Genomic DNA, 23,431 nt, shown 5'->3' with positions numbered 1-23,431 from the left:
TGGCAGAGCCCTGCTATACTGGTGATTACCACTAACTCTGGAAGGCTGCGCAATGCTGAGCACATTTGAGTTTCTTCTCTTCAAAGCAAAATTATTAAACCAATTGTATTCTTTGTGATTCTTCTGAACCACGTTGCAGTTACTTGGATGCTCCAGCTCATGCTAATCATAATGAACAACAGCTGAATTTAATCAGAAGTAAATGTGTTCTGCTACTGAAAAAACATGTGGCTTCCGAGCCAAAGATATAAAGTAGGTTGTACTCCACAGGAAACTTCTGAAACATAAAGGGGGGCATAGGCCGCCTTTTCTGTTAACTGTTTACTCTTTCCAAAGATTTAAACTAATGCTTTTCAAATACACAGACTGCACTTGTTATGGGTCAACAAGTACTCCTTTACGCACACTTCAGCAAGATGTAAGATGGGTCAGGATGATTTAAAAAAAAAAATTTTTTTTTTAATTAAAAAAATAATCTCCAGATTCCCACCTCTGGAGAAAATTAAATAACAAAATTCATGTTCTCCCAAATATGTCAATTATTTCATAGTCCATTTCTTAAAATAAGTCTGCCTCCTGATTTTATAAACACTTACAGAATATCCAAACATATTACTAAAATTTATTTTGCATGACCAGTGCCTGGATCTCTTTAGAATGGTATGTTGCTACCATGTCATCCTTAAAGATTTGGACATTTAGATTTTTGTAGTTTATTTACTTTTAAATTCAATTGACCACACTGTTTTTGTTTCCCTGATTTTTCACACCTTTTCCATAAAATCATTGTAAATATGGAATGTCAGAATGGAATCAAAGTATCTGATATCCATATATACATTCAAATGCTCACAAACTCTCACACACATATTAAAATGTAAAGTATGATACGCCAGATACAGTTATTATCAACATTTACTTTTTAATATAGTTCTAATAAGGACAACAGACCTAGACTGGGAGTGGAGAGACTCGAGCCCTATTTTCTGCTCTGGCCCCAAGTAGTTATATTTCCCTAGGGGAGTCACTTTAAAAACAACAACAACAACAACGGGGCTTCCCTGGTGGCGCAGTGGTTGAGAGCCCGCCTGCCGATGCAGGGGACACGGGGTCGTGCCCCGGTCTGGGAAGATCCCACATGCCGCAGAGCGGCTGGTCCCCTGAGCCTATGGCCGTTGAGCCTGCGCGTCCGGAGCCTGTGCTCCGCAACGGGAGAGGCCGCAACAGTGAGAGGCCCGCGTACCGCAAAAAAAACAAAAAACAAAACACTTTATTGAAGTATGAAAGACATACACAAAGCTGTACCAATTTAATGGATACAACTTGATGAGTTTGGAGATAAGTATACATCCTTAAAACCATCACCACAATCTATGCCATAAACATATGCATCACCTCCAAAAGTTTCCTCCTGCTTTCTTTAGTAGTGGTTGTTGTTATTTATTATCATTATTTTGTGATAAGAACAAAACTTAAGATCTACCTTCTTAACAAATTTTAAGTGTACAACACAGTATTGCTAACTATAGGCACTGTGCTGTATAGTAAATCTCTAGGATTTACTCATCTTGTTTAACTGAAACTTTGTACCCTTTGACTAATGCTTCCTTGTTTTCCCCTCCTCTGAACCCCTGGTAACCACCATTCTGTGCTCTGCTTTTACGAGTCTGACTATTTTAGGTTCCTCATATAAGTGGAGTCATGTGGTATTTGTCCTGCATCGGGCTTATCTCACTTAGCAAGACGTCCCCCAGGTTCATCCATGTTGTCTCAAATGGAAAATTTTTCCTCTTTTTTTAAGGCAGAATAATATTCTACTGTATGTATATAACATATTTTTAAAATCTATTCACCTGACAATGGACATTTAGATGGCTTTCAAGTCTTGGTTATTGTGAATAATGCTGCAGTGAATATGTGAATAATGCAGATATCTGAGATCTTGATTTCAATTCCTCTTGCTATTTACCCAGAACTGGGTAGCTCTATTTTCAGTTCTTTTGAGGAACCTCTATATTGTTTTCCATAGTGGCTGCACCAATTTACTGTCCCACTAACGTGTACGAACGTTCCCTTTTCTCCACATACTTGCCAACACTTTGCTTTGATAATAGTTATGAGAGAGTCACTTTTAACCTTACTCTTTTATGTGTTTTGTTTTTTCACCAATGAGGACAGGAAGTTAAACTAGATTCAGTTGTTCAGCCAACTGAGTGGAGTGCATTACTGAGTGCATATTATGCTTAAGGTCCTGTGCCGGATGCTGGGCAATGCACAGGGTTGCAAGCTGGAACCCAAACCAGTTCTTGCTTTCTAAACATGTCCCCTAATACATTAACTTCTCCCTCTTTCTGTTTTCCATTTTGAAGTTTCCAAGTACCTAGACATTACCTTGAACTCAAGCTGTCTAAAACCATACTCATCAACTTCCTGATAAAACTGATTTTCCTTTCCTGTACATTTGTCTCTGAATGACTACCCACCTCCCGGTAATCCAGTGTAGACATTTTGGAATGTGTTTGACACCTCCTACACCTTCATTTGCCATTCCCAGACTTCCACTCAGATTTAATTATTCACCTACATTTATCTCGGGTACACTATTCTTGCATTGCAGTTCGCCCTCCTTGTCCAGGCCTCATTGTTTAAGCAGATTGCTGTCCTTGCTTGCCTGTGGATTTCCCCGATTTCAGGCACTCCTTTCTCCAATCCAATCTATACATAATTTCCTAAACTAAGTTTCATAAAACAACCTATAATGGCTTCTCAGTACCCTCTACTTAGGTACAAGCTCCTTTGTCTGGCTTTTAAGGTCTTTCCCCTCTATCATCCCAACGTCAGATCTGTTTGCTTACCAACACTCTCACTTATCCTCAGGTCTATGCCCTTGTTTATGTAGCTTCCCAGCTTAGAGTGACATCTCTGATGTTATTGAAAGGTAAGTCATCTTTCAAGATTCAGCTTAAGAATCAAGCATCACTTCCTCCTTCTTGAATTGAAGAAATCGTATGGGTGCACTAAAGTTCCAAGAGGAAATATGAATGCCTTCTTACTCTACTAAGATTCATTCAGCTAATTCAGGGCTTCTGATAGCAGACTGCCCTAAAATCAGAGAGACAGGACTGAATGAGGTAGGAAGCTTACAGGCTTTCCTCACTATCAGAGAATGAAAACCAGACTTTCATAAAATCTGCTAACAATACAGTCATCCCTCGGCATCCGTGGGGGATTGGTTCCAGGCCCCCAGTGGCTACAAAACTTCGCATATGCTCAGGTCCCTTATATAAAACGGCCTGGTACAGTCCACCCACCGCAACTCTGGTACCATAGTTGGTTTAATTAGCGAATGCGAAACCTGTGAATAGGAAGGGCTGACTGTTATTTGACTATTCTTTAAAAAGGCAGTTCATTTTAAGTAGGTGGTTTAAGACTTTAAGTTTTGCTATTCCTTTTTAAAATTTATGTAACTATTAGTAATAAGTGAAAATTCACTGTAATATGTGTTTTATGTAAAAGTTAAGCTTTTTAAGAAAAACGTGCACTGAGTGTCAGTTTATTCTAGCTTATGCACAAAGAGAAGCTTGACCAGTTGGCCCACTCACATTATTCTCCCAGAGGTAGAACTCCCTGAATTGCAGACATAATGCCTAAAAGAATAAAATTGGTGTATAGAGGGATGACTTTATCCATTTAACCTTAAAAAAGGAGGTGGGTGGTAAAGTGAGAGCATAGGATTGAAAGACAGAGGATATAAAAACTCATACTCTATTATTAGATGTCTTATCTGAGATATTTATAGGGAGAGAAGAAGAGTGAAGCACCTCCACAAATTTTAGTTTATGCCCAGGATACAATATCTGTACTTGAAAAATGTGAGAACTCAAATTCTTACTTTGATACTACTTAGAGGATTACTGTCAAATTAAGCAAGTCTAGAAGGTAAAGTGAAATATCGAAAAGTCACATCTTTTCATCTGTGAAATATAGTAGAGAGATAGCTCACTGTTTTCCAAATAGATATAGATCCATTTTTGTTTGTATTACTGTAGTCCCTAGAAAAGTGGGCTTGTTTAGTTTAAGTTACTAAACTGAAGCAAAGTTTAACTCCTGTTCTCTTTTTCTACAAGGTCCAATTAAAAAAAAAAAGACTCCCTAAAAATTATGTTAAATATAAAGCAAAAGAACTCTAATAATTTTGTATAATTTTCAAAAGTTAAATATGCTTTAAAAAAACATACTAAAGTGAACTTAACCAATATTAAAGGGTTTTTAAAGTGTATAAAAGAAATTCAGTAAGGTTCATTATAAGTAATAGACCAAACTCAGTAGGTCAGTAAAGCACCAAAAATATAAGCCCAATATTATATTATGGAAGTGATCTCATCTGCCTCCCAATACCTCCTGCTGAATTTCAGCCATGCTAAAATGAGAACAATTAAAGAACTCTTGCCAGAATAACATACTTACAAAACAATGACTATTTTGGATAAGGATCTTCCTTGAGGTCAACCCAGGTTTCAACAGAATCACTAACCATGTCTTTTAATATTGCCAAGGAATTTTTCCTTTTTCACTTTTTCAGTTTCCATTACCAAATGATTAGACTGCATTTCCTACCATAAACGATTCATTCTAAGTCTCATTCATAAAACGAACTGTAACCAAATAATATTTTCCATTACCTTGTAAGAAAACTAAACAACAACAACAAAACCCATTAACTTACCATTTTCCTTCTGCATTTTCATATTGTTGAACAGTATATCCAAACATGTCCTCCACTGGGCCGCTGAAAGTCAATGAGTTTTTCACATCAACATTGAATGATATGCAGAAGCCTAGAACTTTAAGAGGGAAAACAAAGTCCAGTTACATAGAGTTAACTAAGATTCCACTATGTTTTGAATTATGAAGGCATTCTTGAGGTTACCATTCAAAGCTGAGCGCTTATTAAAAAGAGCAATGACACTCAAAGAATGGGAACAAGAAAGGTCTGCAATGTTAACTGTATTACTGACTGGAAATCAACATAATGACTTTGAAGAACATAGGTATTAACATTCAAACAAAATCCCATAGTAATTCAGTATCTGTACCCTTCCCAGAACTAAAGATTTCAGAATGTGTGGGAAGGAGCTGGCAGAAACTCATGCTCACACATGACTGATGCAGTCACGGATAATTTTCCAGTAGTGATCCCTACAGCAAACCATGGCCACCATGAAATGTAAACAGCTTCATTTTCCTGTTTTGACAACGGAGGATACAAGCAGACCATTTAAGCCTCAAGAGGTAGCTTTCTCCTTGCTGCTACGAAAGGGAAGGCAAGCTGACTGTTTCCACCCAGAGCTGGCTTATGCAGGCTCGAGATTTGCTCTGCTTCCCTCTCTGAATCAAGCAGTGGGTGGAAGCTTATACTTAGCACTGACGTCTCCTTCTAGTGTTGTTGGTGGTGATAGCCTCACAGGTTGAGAGGTTAATCTGTTGAGATTAAATTAGATGATATATCTAAAGAGTTTACTCAATGTCTGGCACACACTACATATTCATTGAGGGTTAAATCTCTTCAATTTCTTTGTAGTTCAGGTAATGGAAATCTTTTATAGGTGAGATTCTCTCCTGAAAGTGTTCTGGATGGTGCCAAATTATCTCAAATGGATGGTGCCAAATTCCATCTCTGGTACTGGTTTTTAAAGCATACTTGTGAAGTTCCAAAGTATTCCCCTCCTAGATGTAACTAAAAATTCTTCCCAAAGAGTACGCCCTTATAAAATCACACAGCATCATAAGGTATATTCAGAGGTGATTAAATTCACTCTTCTCTGTTAAAACCATGATATATAGCTACGTGTAAACAGAAAAAAAATTCTTTCCTTATTCACTGTAAACTCTGCCATAAGTACAGTCTAAATTCAGACTCCAACTCATTCCATGCTCTAATTAATAACCTTCAAATTTTGGTAACAATATTAAATGCTTATTTGATGCACAAAATTTTACATAACTTACAGAAAATTATTCTTCATAAAAAGATACTTCTGTATACCTACTTATAAAGTCTTCCTTTGATCTCCCCACCTGGAAATAATCTTTTAACTACTAAGCCCTCTTCTTTTATTTTTTAAAAAAATCCCTCAGAGAAATAATTATTAAATACTATCTATGTTGTAGTTACCTGTGTGAGATTTTTTTTCCCCTAGACTGGAAAATTCTTAAAGGCAGGGACTCTCTTACTCATCTTCCTTATCCTTCCTCAAAATCTAGCACAGCTCCTTGTGGGCAATAACATATTCATAGAATGAAAGATAATACATTGAAGGAGAAAGTGGGCCAGTGGTAGATAGAAGTGAACTGGAAACTATGTCATCTTAGTTAAGGAAGACTTCATGGAGCTGGAAATTTTAAGTTAGATTTTTAAGGAGAGGGAGAGATACAACTTGGCAGTGAGAGGAAAATATGTCCCAAGGATTTGGGAGAGTCTCTGCAAGTAATAAGATACAGAACGGGACAAATATGGTTGCAAGATCATGGAGAGATTTGCCTGGCTGGCGTGGAAGATGCAGAAAAAGAATGGATGGGTAGCAGAAGTCCGTTTATGTACATTTCCTGTTCATTCTTCAAGGATGATGGAGAACAGCTGGTTACCATCTTCTGCATAATGGCCTTTCATATATTTGAAGACAGTTTTAAACACTGTTCACTCTCTACTCCAAACTAAATAGTACATGTTCCTACTCTTTCCTCACAGTTTTTTTGGAACACTTTCAACAGATTATTTTTGATACGAGAGATACACAAAACAGTACTTCTACAGCAGGATTTCTCAACTTTGGCACTATTGACATTTTGGGTCAGGAAATTCTTTGTTACCAGGGGCTACCCCATGCATTGTAGGGTGCTGACAACATCTGTGGCCCTAGCCATGTGATGTTAGCAGCCCCCCTGAGTTGTGAAGATCAAAAATGTCTCCAGACACTGCCAATTTACCCTAGGGCTAAAATCACCCAGAGTTGAAAACCACTGTATTATAGATAAAGAGCAGGAAACCACCACCAATGATTTTGTTGAAGAAGGTGCCTGAAAACCAACTGTGGCCTGCAGACCAGCAGCAACTGCATCACCTGGGAGCTTGTGTGGGATCCAGAATCTCAGGCCCTCCCCAGATTTCCTGAATCAGTATCTACATCGCAACAAGTTCCCCAGAGAACCAGACTCCTGTTAAGGTCTGCGAAGTACAGGTCTGTAATATGGTACTCCTCTCTCATAATGTTGATGCAGGTAACAGAATTTACCTACATTAAAACTACTCACCATACTTTAGACATAAGGGGGAAGTTGACCCTTTAATCAGGGTCAACTTCACCCCTCTTGAAGGGTTTTCCCAGAACTTCATCATCTTTAATACATGCTTTCCCAAAGGGCATTCATGGTGCTCCTCAACATAAGACCAAGAGCTTTTGGTTTCCTATTTGGGGCCTGTTTGTTTATTCTACATGTTGTGTGGAATGTCCGGGGGTGTGTGCTGCACTTTTTTTCATTTCCTGTCCTCAGAATTCCACAGGCAATTTGCCCAAAGTGATTGTAAATCAGCCTCTTTCATGTTAAAACACCAAGGAGACTGAAGCACAGGAGATGACATAAATAAAAAAGGTTTACATCTTGTTCTTTTGATTTAAAGGAGTACATACACAGTAAAAGCAGCTTCCCATAACTTTTACTTCAATGTTCATGTTGTTATATTAAGTTGTCTTGGAACTTTATGTACCGGAAGTAAAGCAAAATCATACTTCTTCTTTTTGTCATACTTATTCTTAATCAAAGTTAAAAAAAAAAAGAGCAAACAGACCGAGGTGGCTTTAGGGGGCAACATAGGGTGAAAATGTTGGGAAACATAGACGATAATCAGATGTCAAAAGTAAATCCTAGAGAACGGAGCCCACGTTTCCGCAGAGCTGGAACTCCCAGCTCGGGGTCTCTTCCCTCTGCCGTCACGGAACTTCCCCGGAGCCCGAGGGGAGGGCGGCCTCACTGAGGCTGCCGGCTCTGGAGGGGCCCCAGCGGCCGAAGCCGCGACAATCGTGGGGACGGCGGGCCGGATCACTCATCCTGGGGTGAGCCAGCTGCCATGTCATGAGGACACTCAAGCAGCCCTAAGGAGAGATCCATGTGGCAAGAAACTGAGGCCTCCAACTGCAGGCACGTTATATTGGTGATGATGGGTGCCATGTGACTTCATTAAACAGAATAGGTTCATCAGTGGTGCTGCAAAAGGCATTGTTTCATCTTTTCCATGGCTAATATTCGATTGTGTACATGTACCACTTCTTTGTCCATTCATCTGTACATAGACATTTTGCTTGCATACATGTCTCGCTATTATACACCAGAAATACATCTACACGTGGAACAACTCCTACAGAACACCTACTGAACACTGGCAGAAGACCTCAGACCTCCCAAAAGGCAAGAAAGTCCCCACGTACCTCAGTAGGGCAAAAGAAAAAAGAGTAAACAGAGACAAAAGAATAGGGATGGGACCTGCACCAGCGGGAGGGAGCTGTGAAGGAGGAAAAGTTTCCACACACTAGGAAGCCCCTTTGCAGGCGGAGACTGCGGGTGGCGGAGGGGGGAAGCTTCGGAGCTGCAGAGGAGAGCGCAGCAACAGGGGTGCGGGAGGCAAAGCAGAGAGATTCCAGCACAGAGGATCGGTGCCGACCGGCACTCACCAGCCCGAGAGGCTTGTCTGCTCACCCTTCGGTCAGAGCGCAGGGAGCGGCCTGGGGTTGGCGGCATGAATACAGCCTGCAAGGGGTTAGCGCACCACCGGGAGGGAGTCCGGGGAAAAGTCTGGACCTGCCGAAAAGGCAAGAGACTTTTTCTTCCCCCTTTGTTTCCTGGTGCGCGAGGAGAGGGGTTAAGAGCGCTGCTTAAAGGAGCTCCAGAGACGGGCGCGAGCCGCGGTGATCAGCACGGACCCCAGAGATGGTCATGAGACGCTAAGGCCGCTGTTGCCGCCACAAAGAAGCCTGTGTGCGAGCACAGGTCCCTATGCACACCTCCCTTCCGGGGAGCCTGTGCAGCCCGCCACTGCCAGGGTCCCAGGATGCAGGGACAACTTCCCCGGGAGAACGCATGGCGCGCCTCAGGCTGGTGCAACGTCCCGCCGGCCTCTGCCACTGCAGGCTCGCCCCACACTCCGTACCCCTCCCTCCCCCCAGCCTGAGTGAGCCAGAGTCCCTGAAGCAGCTACTCCTTTAACCCCATCCTGTCTGAGCGGGAACAGATGCCCTCAGGCGACCTACACGCAGAGGCGGGGCCAAATCCAAAGTTGAGCCCCTGGGAGCTGTGAGACAAAGAAGAGAAATCTCTCCCAGCAGCCTCAGAAGCAGCGGATTAAAGCTCCACAATCAACTTGCGGTACCCTGCATCTGTGGAACACATGAATAGACAACAAATCATCCCAAATTGAGGAGGTGGACTTTGAGAGCAAGATTTACGATTTTTTCCTTTTCCTCTTTTTGTGAGTGTGTATGTGTATGCTTCGGTGTGAGATTTTGTCTGTATAGCTTTGCTTTCACCATTTGTCCTAAGGTTCTATCCGTCCGTTTTTTTTTCTTTAAGAAATTGTTTTTCTTAAAAATTATTTTTTATTTTAATAACTTTATTTTATCTTCTTTCTTTCTTTCTCCCTTTCTTTCTTTCTTTCTTTCTTTCTTTTTCTCCCTTTTATTCTGAGCCGTGTGGATGAAAGGCTCTTGGTGCTGCATCCAGCACTCAGTGCTGTGCCTCTGAGGTGGGAGAGCCAACTTCAGGACACTGGTCCCAGCTCCACATAATATCAAACGGCAAAAATCTCCCAGAGATCTCCATCTCAACACCAGCACCCAGCTTCACTCAACGTCCAGCAAGCTACAGTGCTGGACACCCTATGCCAAACAACTAGCAAGACAGGAACACAACCCCACCCATTAGCAGAGAGGCTGCCTAAAATCATAATAAGTCCACAGACACCCCAAAACACACCACCAGACGTGGACCTGCCCACCAGAAAGACAAGATCCAGCCTCATCCACCAGAACACAGGCACTAGTCCCCTCCACCAGGAAGCCTACACAAACCACTGAACCAACGTTAGCCACTGGGGACAGACACCAAGAACAGCGGGAACTACGATTTTGCAGCCTGTAAAAAGGAGACCCCAAATACAGTAAGATAAGCAAAATGAGAAGACAGAAAAACATACAGAGATGAAGGAGCAAGATAAAAACCCACCACACCTAACAAATGAAGAGGAAATAGGCAGTCTACCTGAAAAAGAATTCAGAATAATAATAGTAAAGATGATCCAAAATCTTAGAAATAGAATAGAGAAAATGCAAGAAACATTTAACAAGGACATAGAAGAACTGAAGATGAAACAAGCAATGATGAACAACACAATAAATGAAACTAAAAATACTCTAGATGGGATCAATAGCAGTATAGCTGAGGCAGAAGAACGGATAAGTGACCTGGAAGATAAAATAGTGGAAATAACTACTGCAGAGCAGAATAAAGAAAAAAGAATGCAAAGAACTGAGGACAGTCTCAGAGACCTCTGGGACAACATTAAATGCACAAACATTCGAATTATAGGGGTTTCAGAAGAAGAAGAGAAAAAGAAAGGGACTGAGAAAATATTTGAAGAGATTATAGTTGAAAACTTCCCTAATATGGGAAAGGAAATACTTAATCAAGTCCAGGAAGCACAGATAGTCCTATACAGGATAAATCCAAGGATAAACACGCCAAGACACATATTAATCAAACTGTCAAAAATTAAATACAAAGGAAACATATTAAAAGCAGCAAGGGAAAAACAACAAATAACACACAAGGGAATCCCCATAAGGTTAACAGCTGATCTTTCAGCAGAAACTCTGCAAGCCAGAAGGGACAGGCAGGACATATTTAAAGTGATGAAGGAGAAAAACCTACAACCAAGATTACTCTACCCAGCAACGACCTCATTCAGATTTGATGGAGAAATTAAAACCTTTACAGACAAGCAAAAGCTGAGAGAGTTCAGCACCACCAAACCAGGTTTACAACAAATGCTAAAGGAGCTTCTCTAGGCAAGAAACACAAGAGGAAGAAAAGACCTACAATAACAAACCCACAACAATTTAGAAAATGGGAATAGGAACATACATATCGATAATTACCTTAAATGTAAATGGATTAAATGCTCCCACCAAAAGACACAGACTGGCTGAATGGATACAAAAACAAGACCCATATATAGGCTGTCTACAAGAGACTGACTTCAGACCTAGAGACACATACAGACTGAAAGTGAGGGGATGGAAAAAGATATTCCATGCAAATGGAAACCAAAAGAAAGCTGGAGTAGCAATTCTCATATCAGACAAAATAGACTTTAAAATAAAGACTATTAGAAGAGACAAAAAAGGATACTACATAATGATCAAGGGATGAATCCAAGAAGAAGACATAACAATTTTAAATATTTATGCACCCAACATAGGAGCACCTCAATATAAGGCAAATACTAACAGCCATAAAAGGGGAAATCGACAGTAACACATTCATAGTAGGGGACTTTAACACCCCATTTTCACCCACGGACAGATCATCCAAAATGAAAATAAATAAGGAAACACAAGCTTTAAATGATACATTAAACAAGATGGACTTAATTGATATTTATAGGACATTCCATCCAAAAACAACAGAATACACATTTTTCTCAAGCGCTCATGGAACATTCTCCAGGATAGATCATATCTTGGGTCACAAATCAAGCCATGGTAAATTTAAGAAAATTGAAATTGTATCAAGTATCTTTTCTGACCACAACGCTATGACACTAGATATCAATTACAGGAAAAGATCTGTAAAAAATACAAACACATGGAGGCTAAACAATACACTACTTAATAACGAAGTGAAATCAAAGAGGAAATCAAAAAATACCTAGAAACAAATGACAATGGAGACATGACGACCCTAAACCTATGGGATGCAGCAGAAGCAGTTCTAAGAGGGAAGTTTATAGCAATACAATCCTACCTTAAGAAACAGGAAACATCTCAAATAAACAACCTAACCTTGCACCTAAAGCAATTAGAGAAAGAAGAACAAAAAACCCCCAAAGTTAGCAGAAGGAAAGAAATCATAAAGATCAGATGAGAAATAAATGAAAAAGAAATGAAGGAAACAATAGCAAAGGTCAATAAAACTAAAAGCTGGTTCTTTGAGAAGATAAACAAAATTGATAAACCATTAGCCAGACTCATCAAGAAAAACAGGGAGAAGACTCAAATCAATAGAATTAGAAATGAAAAAGGAGAAGTAACAACTGACACTGCAGAAATACAAAAGATCATGAGAGATTACTACAGGCAACTCTATGCCAGTAAAATGGAAAACCTGGAAGAAATGGACAAATTCTTAGAAATGCACAACGTGGCAAGACTGAATCAGAAAGAAATAGAAAATATGAAGAGACCAATCACAAGCACTGAAATCGAAACTGTGATTAAAAATCTTCCAACAAACAAAAGCCCAGGACCAGATGGCTTCACAGGCGAATTCTATCAAACATTTTAGAGAAGAGCTAACACCTATCTTTCTCAAACCCTTCCAAAATATAGCAGAGGGAGGAACACTCCCAAACTCATTCTACGAGGCCACCATCACTCTGATACCAAAATCAGACAAGGATGTCACAAAGAAAGAAAACTACAGGCCAATATCACTGATGAACATAGATGCAAAAATCCTCAACAAAATACTAGCAAACAGAATCCAACAGCACATTAAACGGATCATACACCATGATCAAGTGGGGTTTATTCCAGGAATGCAAGGATTCTTCAAAATACGCAAATCAATCAACGTGATACACCATATGAACAAACTGAAGGAGAAAAACCATATGATAATCTCAATAGATGCAGAGAAAGCTTTCGACAAAATTCAACACCAATTTATGATTAAAACCCTGCAGAAAGTAGGCACAGAGGGAACTTTCCTCAACATAATAAAGGCCATATATGACAAACCCACAGCTAACATCGTCCTCAATGGTGAAAAACTGAAAGCATTTCCACTAAGATCAGGATAAAGGCAAGGTTGCCCACTCTCACCACTCTTATTCAACATAGTTTTGGAAGTTTTAGCCACAGCAATCAGAGAAGAAAAGGAAATAAAAGGAATCCAAATCGGAAAAGAAGAAGTAAAGCTGTCACTGTTTGCAGATGACATGATACTATACATAGAGAAACCTAAAGATGCTACCAGAAAACTACTAGAGCTAATCAATGAATTTGGTAAAGTAGCAGGATAAAAAAATTAATGCACAGAAATCGCTGACATTCCTATACACTAATGATGAAAAATCTGAAAGTGAAATCAAGAAAACCCTCGCATTTACCATTGCAAGAAAAAGAATCAAATATCTAGGAATAAACCTACCTAAGGAGACAAAAGACCTGTATGCAGAAAATTATAAGACACTGATGAAAGAAATTAAAGATGACACAAAGAGATGGAGAGATATACCATGTTGTTGGATTGGAAGAATCAACATTGTGAAAATGACTCTACTACCCAAAGCAATCTACAGATTCAATGCAATCCCTATCAAACTACCACTGGCATTTTTCACAGAACTAAAACAAAAACTTTCACAATTTGTATGGGAACACAAAAGACTCCGAATAGCCAAAGCAATCTTGAGAACAAAAAACGGAGCTGGAGGAATCAGGCTCCCTGACTTCCGACTATACTACAAAGCTACAGTAATCAAGACAGTATGGTACTGGCACAAAAACAGAAAGACAGATCAATGGAACAGGATAGAAAGACCAGAGATAAACCCAAGCACATATGGTCACCTTATCTTTGATAAAGGAGGCAGGAATGTACAGTGGAGAAAGGACAGCCTCTTCAATAAGTGGTGCTGGGAAAACTGGACAGGTACATGTAAAAGTATGAGATTAGATCACTCCCTAACACCATACACAAAAATAAGCTCAAAATGGATTAAAGACCTAAATGTAAGGCCAGAAACTATCAAACTCTTAGAGGAAAACATAGGCAGAACACTCTATGACATAAATCACAGCAAGATCCTTTTTGACTCACTCCTAGAGAAATGGAAATAAAAACAAAAATAAGCAAATGGGGGCTTTTCTGGTGGCCCAGTGGTTGACAGTCTGCCTGCTTTTGCAGGGGACACGGGTTCATGCCCCAGTCCGGGAATATCCCACACCCCACGGAGCGGCTGGGCCCATGACCATAGCCGCTGAGCCTGTGCGTTTGGAGCCTGTGCTCCGCAATGGGAGAGGCCACAATAGTGAGAGGCCTGCGTACAGCAAAACAAATCAAAACAAAACAAAACAAAAAAAATCCAAAGGGGACCTAATGAAACTACAAAGCTTTTGCACAGCAAAGGAAACCATAAACAAGACCAAAAGACAACCCTCAGAATGGGAGAAAATATTTACAAATGAAGCAACTGACAAAGGATTAATCTCCAAAATTTATAAGCAGCTCATGCAGCTCAATAACAAAAAAACAAACAACCCAATCAAAAAATGGCCAGAAGACCTAAATAGACATTTCTCCAAAGAAGATATGCAGATTGCCAACAAACACATGAGAGAATGCTCAACATCATTAATCATTAGAGAAATGCAAATCAAAACTACAATGAGATATCATCTCACACCGGTCAGAATGGCCATCAAGAAAAAATCAACAAACAATAAATGCTGGAGAGGGTGTGGAGAAAAGGGAACCCTCTTGCACTGCTGGTGGGAATATGAATTGGTACAGCCACTCTGGAGAAAAGTATGGAGGTTCCTTAAAATACTACAAATAGAACTACCATATGACCCAGCAATCCCACTACTGGGCATATACCCTGAGAAAACGATAATTCAAAAAGAGTTATGTACCAAAATGTTCATTGCAGCTCTACTTACAATAGCCAGGAGTTGGAAACAACCTAAGTGTCCATCATCGCATGAATGGATAAAGAAGATGTGGCACATATATACAATGGAATATTACTCAGCCATAAAAAGAAACGAAATTGAGTTATTTGTAGTGAGGTGGATGGACCTAGAGTCTGTCATACAGAGTGAAATAAGTCAGAAAGAGAAAGACAAATACCGTATGATAACAAATATATATGGAATTTAAGAAAAAAACATGTCATGAAGAACCTAGGGGTAAGACAGGAATAAAGACACAGACTTACTAGAGAATGGACTTGAGGATATGGGGAGCGGGAAAGGTAAGCTGTGACAAAGTGAGAGAGTGGCATGGACACATATACACTACCAAACATAAAATAGATAGCTAGTGGGAAGCAGCCGCATAGCACAGGGAGATCAGCTCGGTGCTTTGTGACCACCTGGATGGGTGGGATTGGAGGGTCGGAGGGAGGGAGACGCAAGATGGAGGTGATATGGGAACATATGTGTATGTATAACTGATTCACTTTGTTATAAAGCAGAAACTAACACACCATTGTAAAGCAATTATACTCCAATAATGATGTAAAAAAAAAAGTAAATCCTGATTTCATATGTACCAGCAAAAGAGAGAGTTTTTCCTTTAATAATATTAACAGCTATATAGTATACTTACTATGTGTTACACCTCACATGCTCCATCTCATTTAATTTGCTAACAAGCCTACAATCAAATACCATTATTATTACCATTGGACAGAATAGGAGAAGGAGGCTTAAGATGATAGAGAAATTTGCCTACATTTCTTCAGGACTCCCAAATCATTTACAATAATCCCATTTTTATATCTTAGCACTAAAACTGTGAAGATTTAGTAGAAGGTGACATGAGGATGAGTTTAGAAGAGAGGCTACTATGTGTCCATGTAATTCCATCTTCTGAGAAGTAATTTGGGGAGGAGGCTCTTCCACAGTGGCAATGGCTGGGAGGATGCTGGGAGTGAGGGGAAGGTTGTCATAAGGAGATAAGTCATGGCTACCCAGCTAGATAAAGCTGTACTGGGACTTCAGCTAAAACACATATGTTTAGGTAGAAAAGAAGTGGAAAGGCTTGCTCCCCTTCAAATATGGTTATACGAGTTATATATCTAAGGGCTAAAAGCTGAAGAGGATGATGAGGTTGTTGGTATTGAAGGATAGCTCTTGTGAAAGAGATCATTTTGTGCAAATTCTTTACTCTAGGATGGAATATGATGTGTAAGACAACTAAATGAGAGAAAGAGAGAAAGAGGCGGAGAAGTAACCTACAACCTATTTGTTGTGCAATGTTTTCTGCTTACAAATATTTTCATACAAACAAAGGTTTTGAGCTAGTCAGCAAACTGCAGAGGCTAGGAGGATAGCAGTCATTACTGTCTTTTTGTGTGCTGGAAACTGTAGCTTAGAGGGGTTAAGTGATTTGTCCAAGATCAGGCTGTGCTAGTGGCAGAGATAAGACATCAACATTGGTCTTCTGAGGTCAAATCATAGACTCACTATGACCAGAGTGCTATTAAGTTAGTAAGATTAATAAAAATAAAAAAATAACAACCCAGCTCAATAAAACCCTCAAATGGCCCGTGAGAGCTCTGAATCATCTTGTAGCTTTGAAGCATTTGAGTGTAAGATTGGCAGGAAAAGCTGAATGAAAGGGGACAAGTCTGGGCATCTCTAGTGGGCATTGACTTTCTTGTGGAAGGAGGATCCCCCTCCTTCACACATCCTCTGAGTTCCAAAAAAAGTCACTGAAGCCTGTTTGATTGTTTGCTTCTTAATGAAAAAAGGCTGTCTTTCATAGGGTGGTCCAGAAATTTTGACCTGGTAATATCCAGACTGGAGTATTTAATAGCCAATGGAATTCTGAATATTTTAAACTCCAAGCCCAAGGCAAGAGGGTATCAAATAATTGGTGACTAGGAATGTATGTTAAAATGCTATTGCTTTCTTTCAACAACTTCCTACACATGTTTATCCAACCTAGACATAATAGAAATCATGCAATTAACATATTTTATTATTTTTAATATAAAGAGTGAAATGATGATACACTAATGAGATAGGAAATCATAGTAATTGTGTTATTATAGTTAATTAATGGTTTTTAGAACAAACTCCGTGACAGTATAGAAAGATGGTGATCTTTAGAGATATATGAGCCTGGGCTTAAACCTAACACTTTCACTTACATTATTTATTCAATTATTCATATTTATTAAACTACTCCACAAATTTTAATCAAGTCTTTATTTTGGGTTGAATATATGTTAGGCCCTGGAGATACAGACATAAAAAGATGGTGCTCCTGTTTTCACAGATCTTATAGCCTAGCTGAGAAAAAAAATGGCAAGTGAACCCCAGATTATCATATTTAAAAGAAGCTTATAAATATCTTCCAGGTATTGGCTGCTGTGAGATATACAAATTATTCATGTGGCAATAAAGAATGCTCCATAAGTGAGTTAACTGCTTTCATAGGTAGAATCCAAAGAGTCAGTTTACCATCTGGCATTTCAGTTTTCTTTTAGAAGTGGATTTCCCTCCATTCTGATGACCAATTTGTATATTGAAAAGTGATACAGATGTGTTATATTATTGCGGGTAGGACAGTGGGTTCATTGACTCATTTCAGTAGCAAATTTCCTGTTTCTAAACCTAGCTGCAATGACATTTGTAAAGAAAATCTAAGATGAGGGTGTCAGGCCTTCCAAGTGGAAGGGCTAGCTGAGGAGGAGGGCAGGTGATCCTGTCCTCTCAGTTAGATCCCTTGGATTTTCATCTCAGTCCCCCAAGTGGTGATGCATATTGCTGATGTCACCCAGGCTCTGAGCCAACAGCGAGTTGAGGCTTCTCTCACTCCAATGACAATCTACTCCCCTCTAACTGACTTCAAACATTTTAAGTCTATTCTAAGAACAGGATGAGCCTGCAGTGACTCTTCTAATACATTTAGGCCACACTGAGTCACCGTCTTCAGCCACCTGAGAATGAGAGAGCATACCTAGGAATGCAAGCTTTGTGTTGCAGGGCAGCAGACTCCTCTGTACTCCCCAAACCTGAGCGCTGGTACATCCTTATCTCTTGTTGTACCAAAGCCTTCAGATGCAAAGAGTTCATCCACCACTGCTCGAATGGATATAAACTCCCCAAATCATATATACTCACTATAACTAATTCTGTGATACATTAGGTATTTTACATTACTCCAAATTTAAGTTTTCTACTCCTTAAATTCAAATAAAATATATTCAACTTTGAGGCACTCCAGCAGTTGGAAGAAAAACATTTTAATGATAAACGTTGGTAAAAGATGGAAGGCCCTTCCTCACCTTGAAATATATAACAAAACATCTTTAAAGTATTCATACTGTGGATCTGAAATCTTAATTAGTTTAAGTGAGTTGGAACTCAATTTTGTGTACATGTTGCCTTAAAAGATAAAATTTGATCAAGAGTATAAGTGAATCTGTCCACAAAAGTGACAGCACTATATAATTCTAGTTGAAATCTGAGATGATTACTTTTATAGCATTGCAATCTTGAGAGCCAAAGAACTCCAGTGGTGAAGACAAAGGAAGTAAAAATAGAATGAAAATAAGACAATATTAAAGCCTTGAGCACAGAGTATAGAATCAACACAAGTGTTTGGAAATGACGTCATAATCTCAAATACAGAAAATCTATATTTTCTGGAAAAAACACCATACCTAACTCACTGTCTCCTTCAAACAAGTGGAGCTTCCCTATACAGTTATGTAAGAAGAAAATCTGGCTCAATCAATCTCACCATTCAAAGTCCTTTCAACAGAAATGATGTAATATGTCAGCAAGATACCAACCTCCATCAGCAAGCCCAGAAAAGCCAATCCAAATAAACACCTCGATGATCAAGCATTTTCCAAGTTTCATCCTGGGAAGCTGCTTTTTAACTTCGGCTTGCTGTAGTGAGGGAATTGTTTTGACTTTCAGTACTAACGTCCTGTGGGCCTCCAGTTACTACGAATGGTATTTGAACTTCAAAGTGAGTGTGTGTATATGTGCATATCTGTATATGACTGGTAGGAAAGAGGCAAGGAGGTCTAATTCTTGGCACACAGTAGGTGTTTAATACAAGTTTGTTAAATGGAACAGGATGGACTAAACAGAGAAATGAAGTTTTTAGTATAAAGGTCATTCTGCCTATAAGAATTTGTCTCCTTCCATAAGTGCTGCCCAGAATATTAAACTCCAATGGAGAGTTTCCCAAACATCCTTTGTTAAAAATCCTTATAAATTTTTATAATATCTACAGACATCTGTTTTTTCCCCAAAATCTTCCCACCACAAATAATTGCCTTCTTTGCCAGCTCCTCTCAGACTGTGCCTTCTCCTGAAATTCTTAAACAGTCTCAGAACCCAGTGCCTCCACCCTACAAGCATCGTCTTCTGGCTCTGTGTTTTACAGGATAAAAAAGCTGCAGAACCTTAGGGGTCCCTGGATCCCACTGTGGGAAACACAGCTTGTATGTTTGTGCAAGCAACATGAGCACAGAACTCTGTTCTCCAGCTGCCCTGGTGTCCTGGGAGCTGAACTCATTACTTTCTGTGACTACACAGCATGGAGAGCTGCATACGGAAAGGCGTATTGCAATTCAAAACAGAGTAGGGTTGCACCCTATTTAAGTGTTTACCCAGATATATGACATATGAAGTCTTTAGATGTGTACGAATCTGCGGGAATGTTGTGTTTTTGTTAATGAAAACTTTTCAATGAACTTTATTAATTAATAAATAATTTCTTCTCAGTGAGACAGTAAGACATTGCCAGTTTTAAGGTTATTTTTGTTTGTAGGCACAACAAGTAGTTTTCAGGGCCAGAAGAGCAAAGAGGTAGTATATAATATAAAATAAACTATTTTCAATTTACCTAGTAGCTCTAACTGTCAATATCTAATTCCAGGCACTAAGAGATTCCATATTGATTCTCCTATATCATTTAATGAGACAATTTTTCTGGATGGCTTCAGTGTTGGCTATTGAAGGCCATATACATGTCCAAGTGTGTGAAGCATGGTTACTATCAGATACTTCCACTGCTTCTCTGGGGACAATGAGTTTGTGCCACTTCTTCTTTTACTTATTTGATTGTTTATATGTTTAATAACTCCAATGAAAATTAGGAAATTGAAAATCATTCATATAACTGCATATACTACTTCCTTGATTTCCTGACCCATGAAACTATCTGTTGTACATACTAGCAAAAACAACCTTAGTACTAGCAACGTGTTACTGGCTTATAAATTTCACTGAGAAGAAATTATATGTGAGTTAATAAAATTCACTGAAAAGAATCTGTTAATAAAAGTACAACTTTTTATTCAGGCTCCTTCTTCTAAGGCATCGATGGACAGAATGCATATGGTAGCTGGCTAAGACTGGACCCTGAGATTGAACCAATGACATCTCAAAACTGTGAAAAAAGGATTGTCCAGTTATTTAATGTACAAGTAATACAAAAAGAGTGAAAAACCATTCTCTTTTTCTTAATTGTACAATTGGAGTTCAGAACTAAAATTTTTAAATTGAAAACACACTTGTGTGTAACAAAAAATAAATTAGAAATAAATGTAAAAGAATAATCATAAAATCTTCAAATATATGTCTTACTTGAAACATTTATTTAGATTGTTGAAATTTAAAGAGTGAAAGTTTAGTGCTTTTTAAAAAATATGATTGTTTATACTGCATTACGGTATCACCTATAAAATCTAACACATTCTTCGCTTAGTAAAATTCCAACATGTGAAAAAAATCAATTTAATTAGGTTGTGATTATTTAGACTGGAAAGTAATTATCGGCATGGTGAGTCAGCTATAATGTTCTTTCAAAGAGTGAGCGTGCCTAGACTTTTAAAAATGTGATTTTTATGCAAGGCTTAAGAACACAACACATACAATGAAGTCTACCTATATTTTATTTTGCTGTGGGTCACAAAGGGCTATTAGACTTAGCTTGCCTTAATGTCTCATTTTTTTAAAACTTTGTTATATTGCTCAAAAGTAGGAGGCAAAGTATATATATATATGTATATATGTATATATACATATATACATATATATATAAGAATATTTGTAATATTCTTTTTTTGGAATACAGTTATCTAAATACTTTCTGGTTTGACACACAAGTGGTCAATTATTAATATTAATAAATTAAGGGCTTCATGAAGGTAACCAACAAAATGAAATACTGTGCAAACTCCAACAGTATACTGCAACTAAACCCCAAATCTGTAAGAAAATAATTGCTCATCCTAGAGCTACCTAGTAGCTTTAACTGGCAATTTCAAATTCCAGATAACAAGAGATGCCATTATTGATTCTCCTATTCCATTTAATAGGCTCATTTTTCTGGACAGCTCAGCTCTGCCCCTAGTAATATACCACCACTTAAACTAAAATTATTCTGTATAATTTTTTCCCTTCTTAGATACTTATGATAGCAATTTTCCATTATATCATTCACTACCAAACATTCTTTTCATTCAGAAGCTTTTTGGTACCTCTGTTCAATTTAAAAGTTGTCTAGTTTATCAAGAGGAAATAATGTAAGCTAAACAAATATAACTTGTTATTCACCCAGAAAAATTTGGGAAATAAATCAGAAAATATTTTAAAGGACACTGGGGCTTGTTTATAAGAGATGAAGAAAAATCTCAGTAGCCTGGAATGTTGAAGTATTGTAGAAGGTAAGGGTCAGCAGAATGCTTGTTTTCTTTTCAGGGGAAAGAGATAACTTTTTGATGCTTTCTTTTCTGTTTTGGGATAGCTCTAAACTTTGTTTTCTTAGCTATATTGTTGCTAAGACCACGATGATCTTTCAGCACTTAGAACATTAGTTGAGCAGTAACATCCTTGGATCCAAACTCTATTCCTATCTAGTAGCATCATCTTTTATATTCTTTCCATGAGACTACTAGGGTATCTTGAAATGGAAGTAAATACAGATGTTATAGTCAATATTCCTAAGAACTGGCAGCCAATATTTTCCTTAAATGGAAGCAGATCAAAATTCTTGTGACTAAGTACTTGTTATACATAAGAATCTTAAAATTCAGGTAGAGGTTACTTCTGCACTGGAGGAAAGGTAAGGAAGAGAATAGGATCCAAAAGGAGATAAAAATGTGGCTTTAACTTTATGTTTTAGAGGAAAATGCTTACTTCCCATTCCTGATGTTTCCTTCTATGTGGAGGGAGCTTCACAAGCTGTAATATTTTTTGTCTATTTCTGTACCTGCCCCACATTTCACACGTAACTGATCGGTGAGTTTGGAAGGAGAAACTGCCTGGGTTTCTCTTAGAAGTGAGCCTGCCTACAGAAGAACAAAAAACAAAACGAAACATAACAAAAAACCAAAAAAATACTCTGTTCTACTCCTCCAGTGTCAGGCTCTGAGCTGGTGCTGATAAGTCAGCTTCATCTAGGGGTCAATAGAGGGAATTTCATTTATCAGCCGTGTTCCATTCTGACTCTTTCTCATTTCCCAATTGGTTCTGACCTCAAGTGATAAAGAGATTTGCTCATTATTGAGCTTTCTCAAAAAACCCAATGGTGTTTTATTTCTTATGAAAAATAAACAATACTGGGAAAAATGTTTAGATTTCACAATGCTGGGTATTGGGTACATTTGTATTTGTTACGTTATTCCTTTAATTTTCTTGTTTGCTTGCACTATTTCATAATTTTAAAAAGCTTATGAATTTTCTCTGTGTAATTATCATTATATGTTTGAAGATGTTTTGACAGATACAACTGCTCTAATTCTTTTAAATTTCATTAATTTTTTTCTATTTTCATAATTTTAAACAAAGATATTAGAACAAACACAAAGCCATTCTTGTTTCTTGGAGCTGCAAGGAGGCACAAAACAAAAGAACTTGAATGGATGGGTTGTAAAGCAATTATACTCCAATAAAGATGTAAAAAACAAACAAAAAAACCATATCTGGTTATAATACTGTCTAATTCTTGCTTGGCTCTCCAGAGCCTGATAAATGCTGTCCCACTTCCTACATAGCATTTTAGACCCATTAAAATGAGGCTTTATTCCACCTTTCCAATCTCATTACCACTTCCATCTAAGAACTTCAAGTTATGGCTACCCTTTAATATTTGCAGTTCCCTGAAACACCTTGTATTCTCATCTGAATCACTTCTTAGCCTGATGAACTTCCATCCATCTTTCAAAGTCTATCTCAAGGTCACCACCCCTGCCGATACTCATTCTTTCTCTACATTTCCATAGAACGTTTACACATTTATCCCAGAGGACATATTACTTTATATTTCAGGTAATTAGTTTACATGCTCTATTTCCCTGTTGAACCATAAACTACTTGAAGTTAGGAACACATATTCTCATCCT

At 38.4% G+C, this 23,431-nt stretch overlaps 1 protein-coding gene across 3 annotated transcripts in view; it reads right to left on the bottom strand.

Annotated features, from left to right (window-relative positions):
• The window catches only part of ITGA1 (integrin subunit alpha 1), a 173,569-nt gene that overhangs the window by 102,569 nt on the left and 47,569 nt on the right, over positions 1-23,431 (bottom strand). For all 3 annotated transcript variants that reach the window (XM_079916898.1, XM_079916899.1, XM_079916900.1), the window contains exon 2: positions 4,727-4,844. In XM_079916898.1, the coding sequence (XP_079773024.1) occupies positions 4,727-4,844 (118 nt within the window). The remainder of the gene's footprint in view (positions 1-4,726; positions 4,845-23,431) is intronic.

Source organism: Stenella coeruleoalba, assembly GCF_951394435.1.
Source record: "Stenella coeruleoalba genome assembly, chromosome: 3".
NCBI classification, from domain to species: Eukaryota; Metazoa; Chordata; class Mammalia; order Artiodactyla; family Delphinidae; genus Stenella; species Stenella coeruleoalba.
This window is presented reverse-complemented; position numbering and strand designations above follow the sequence as displayed.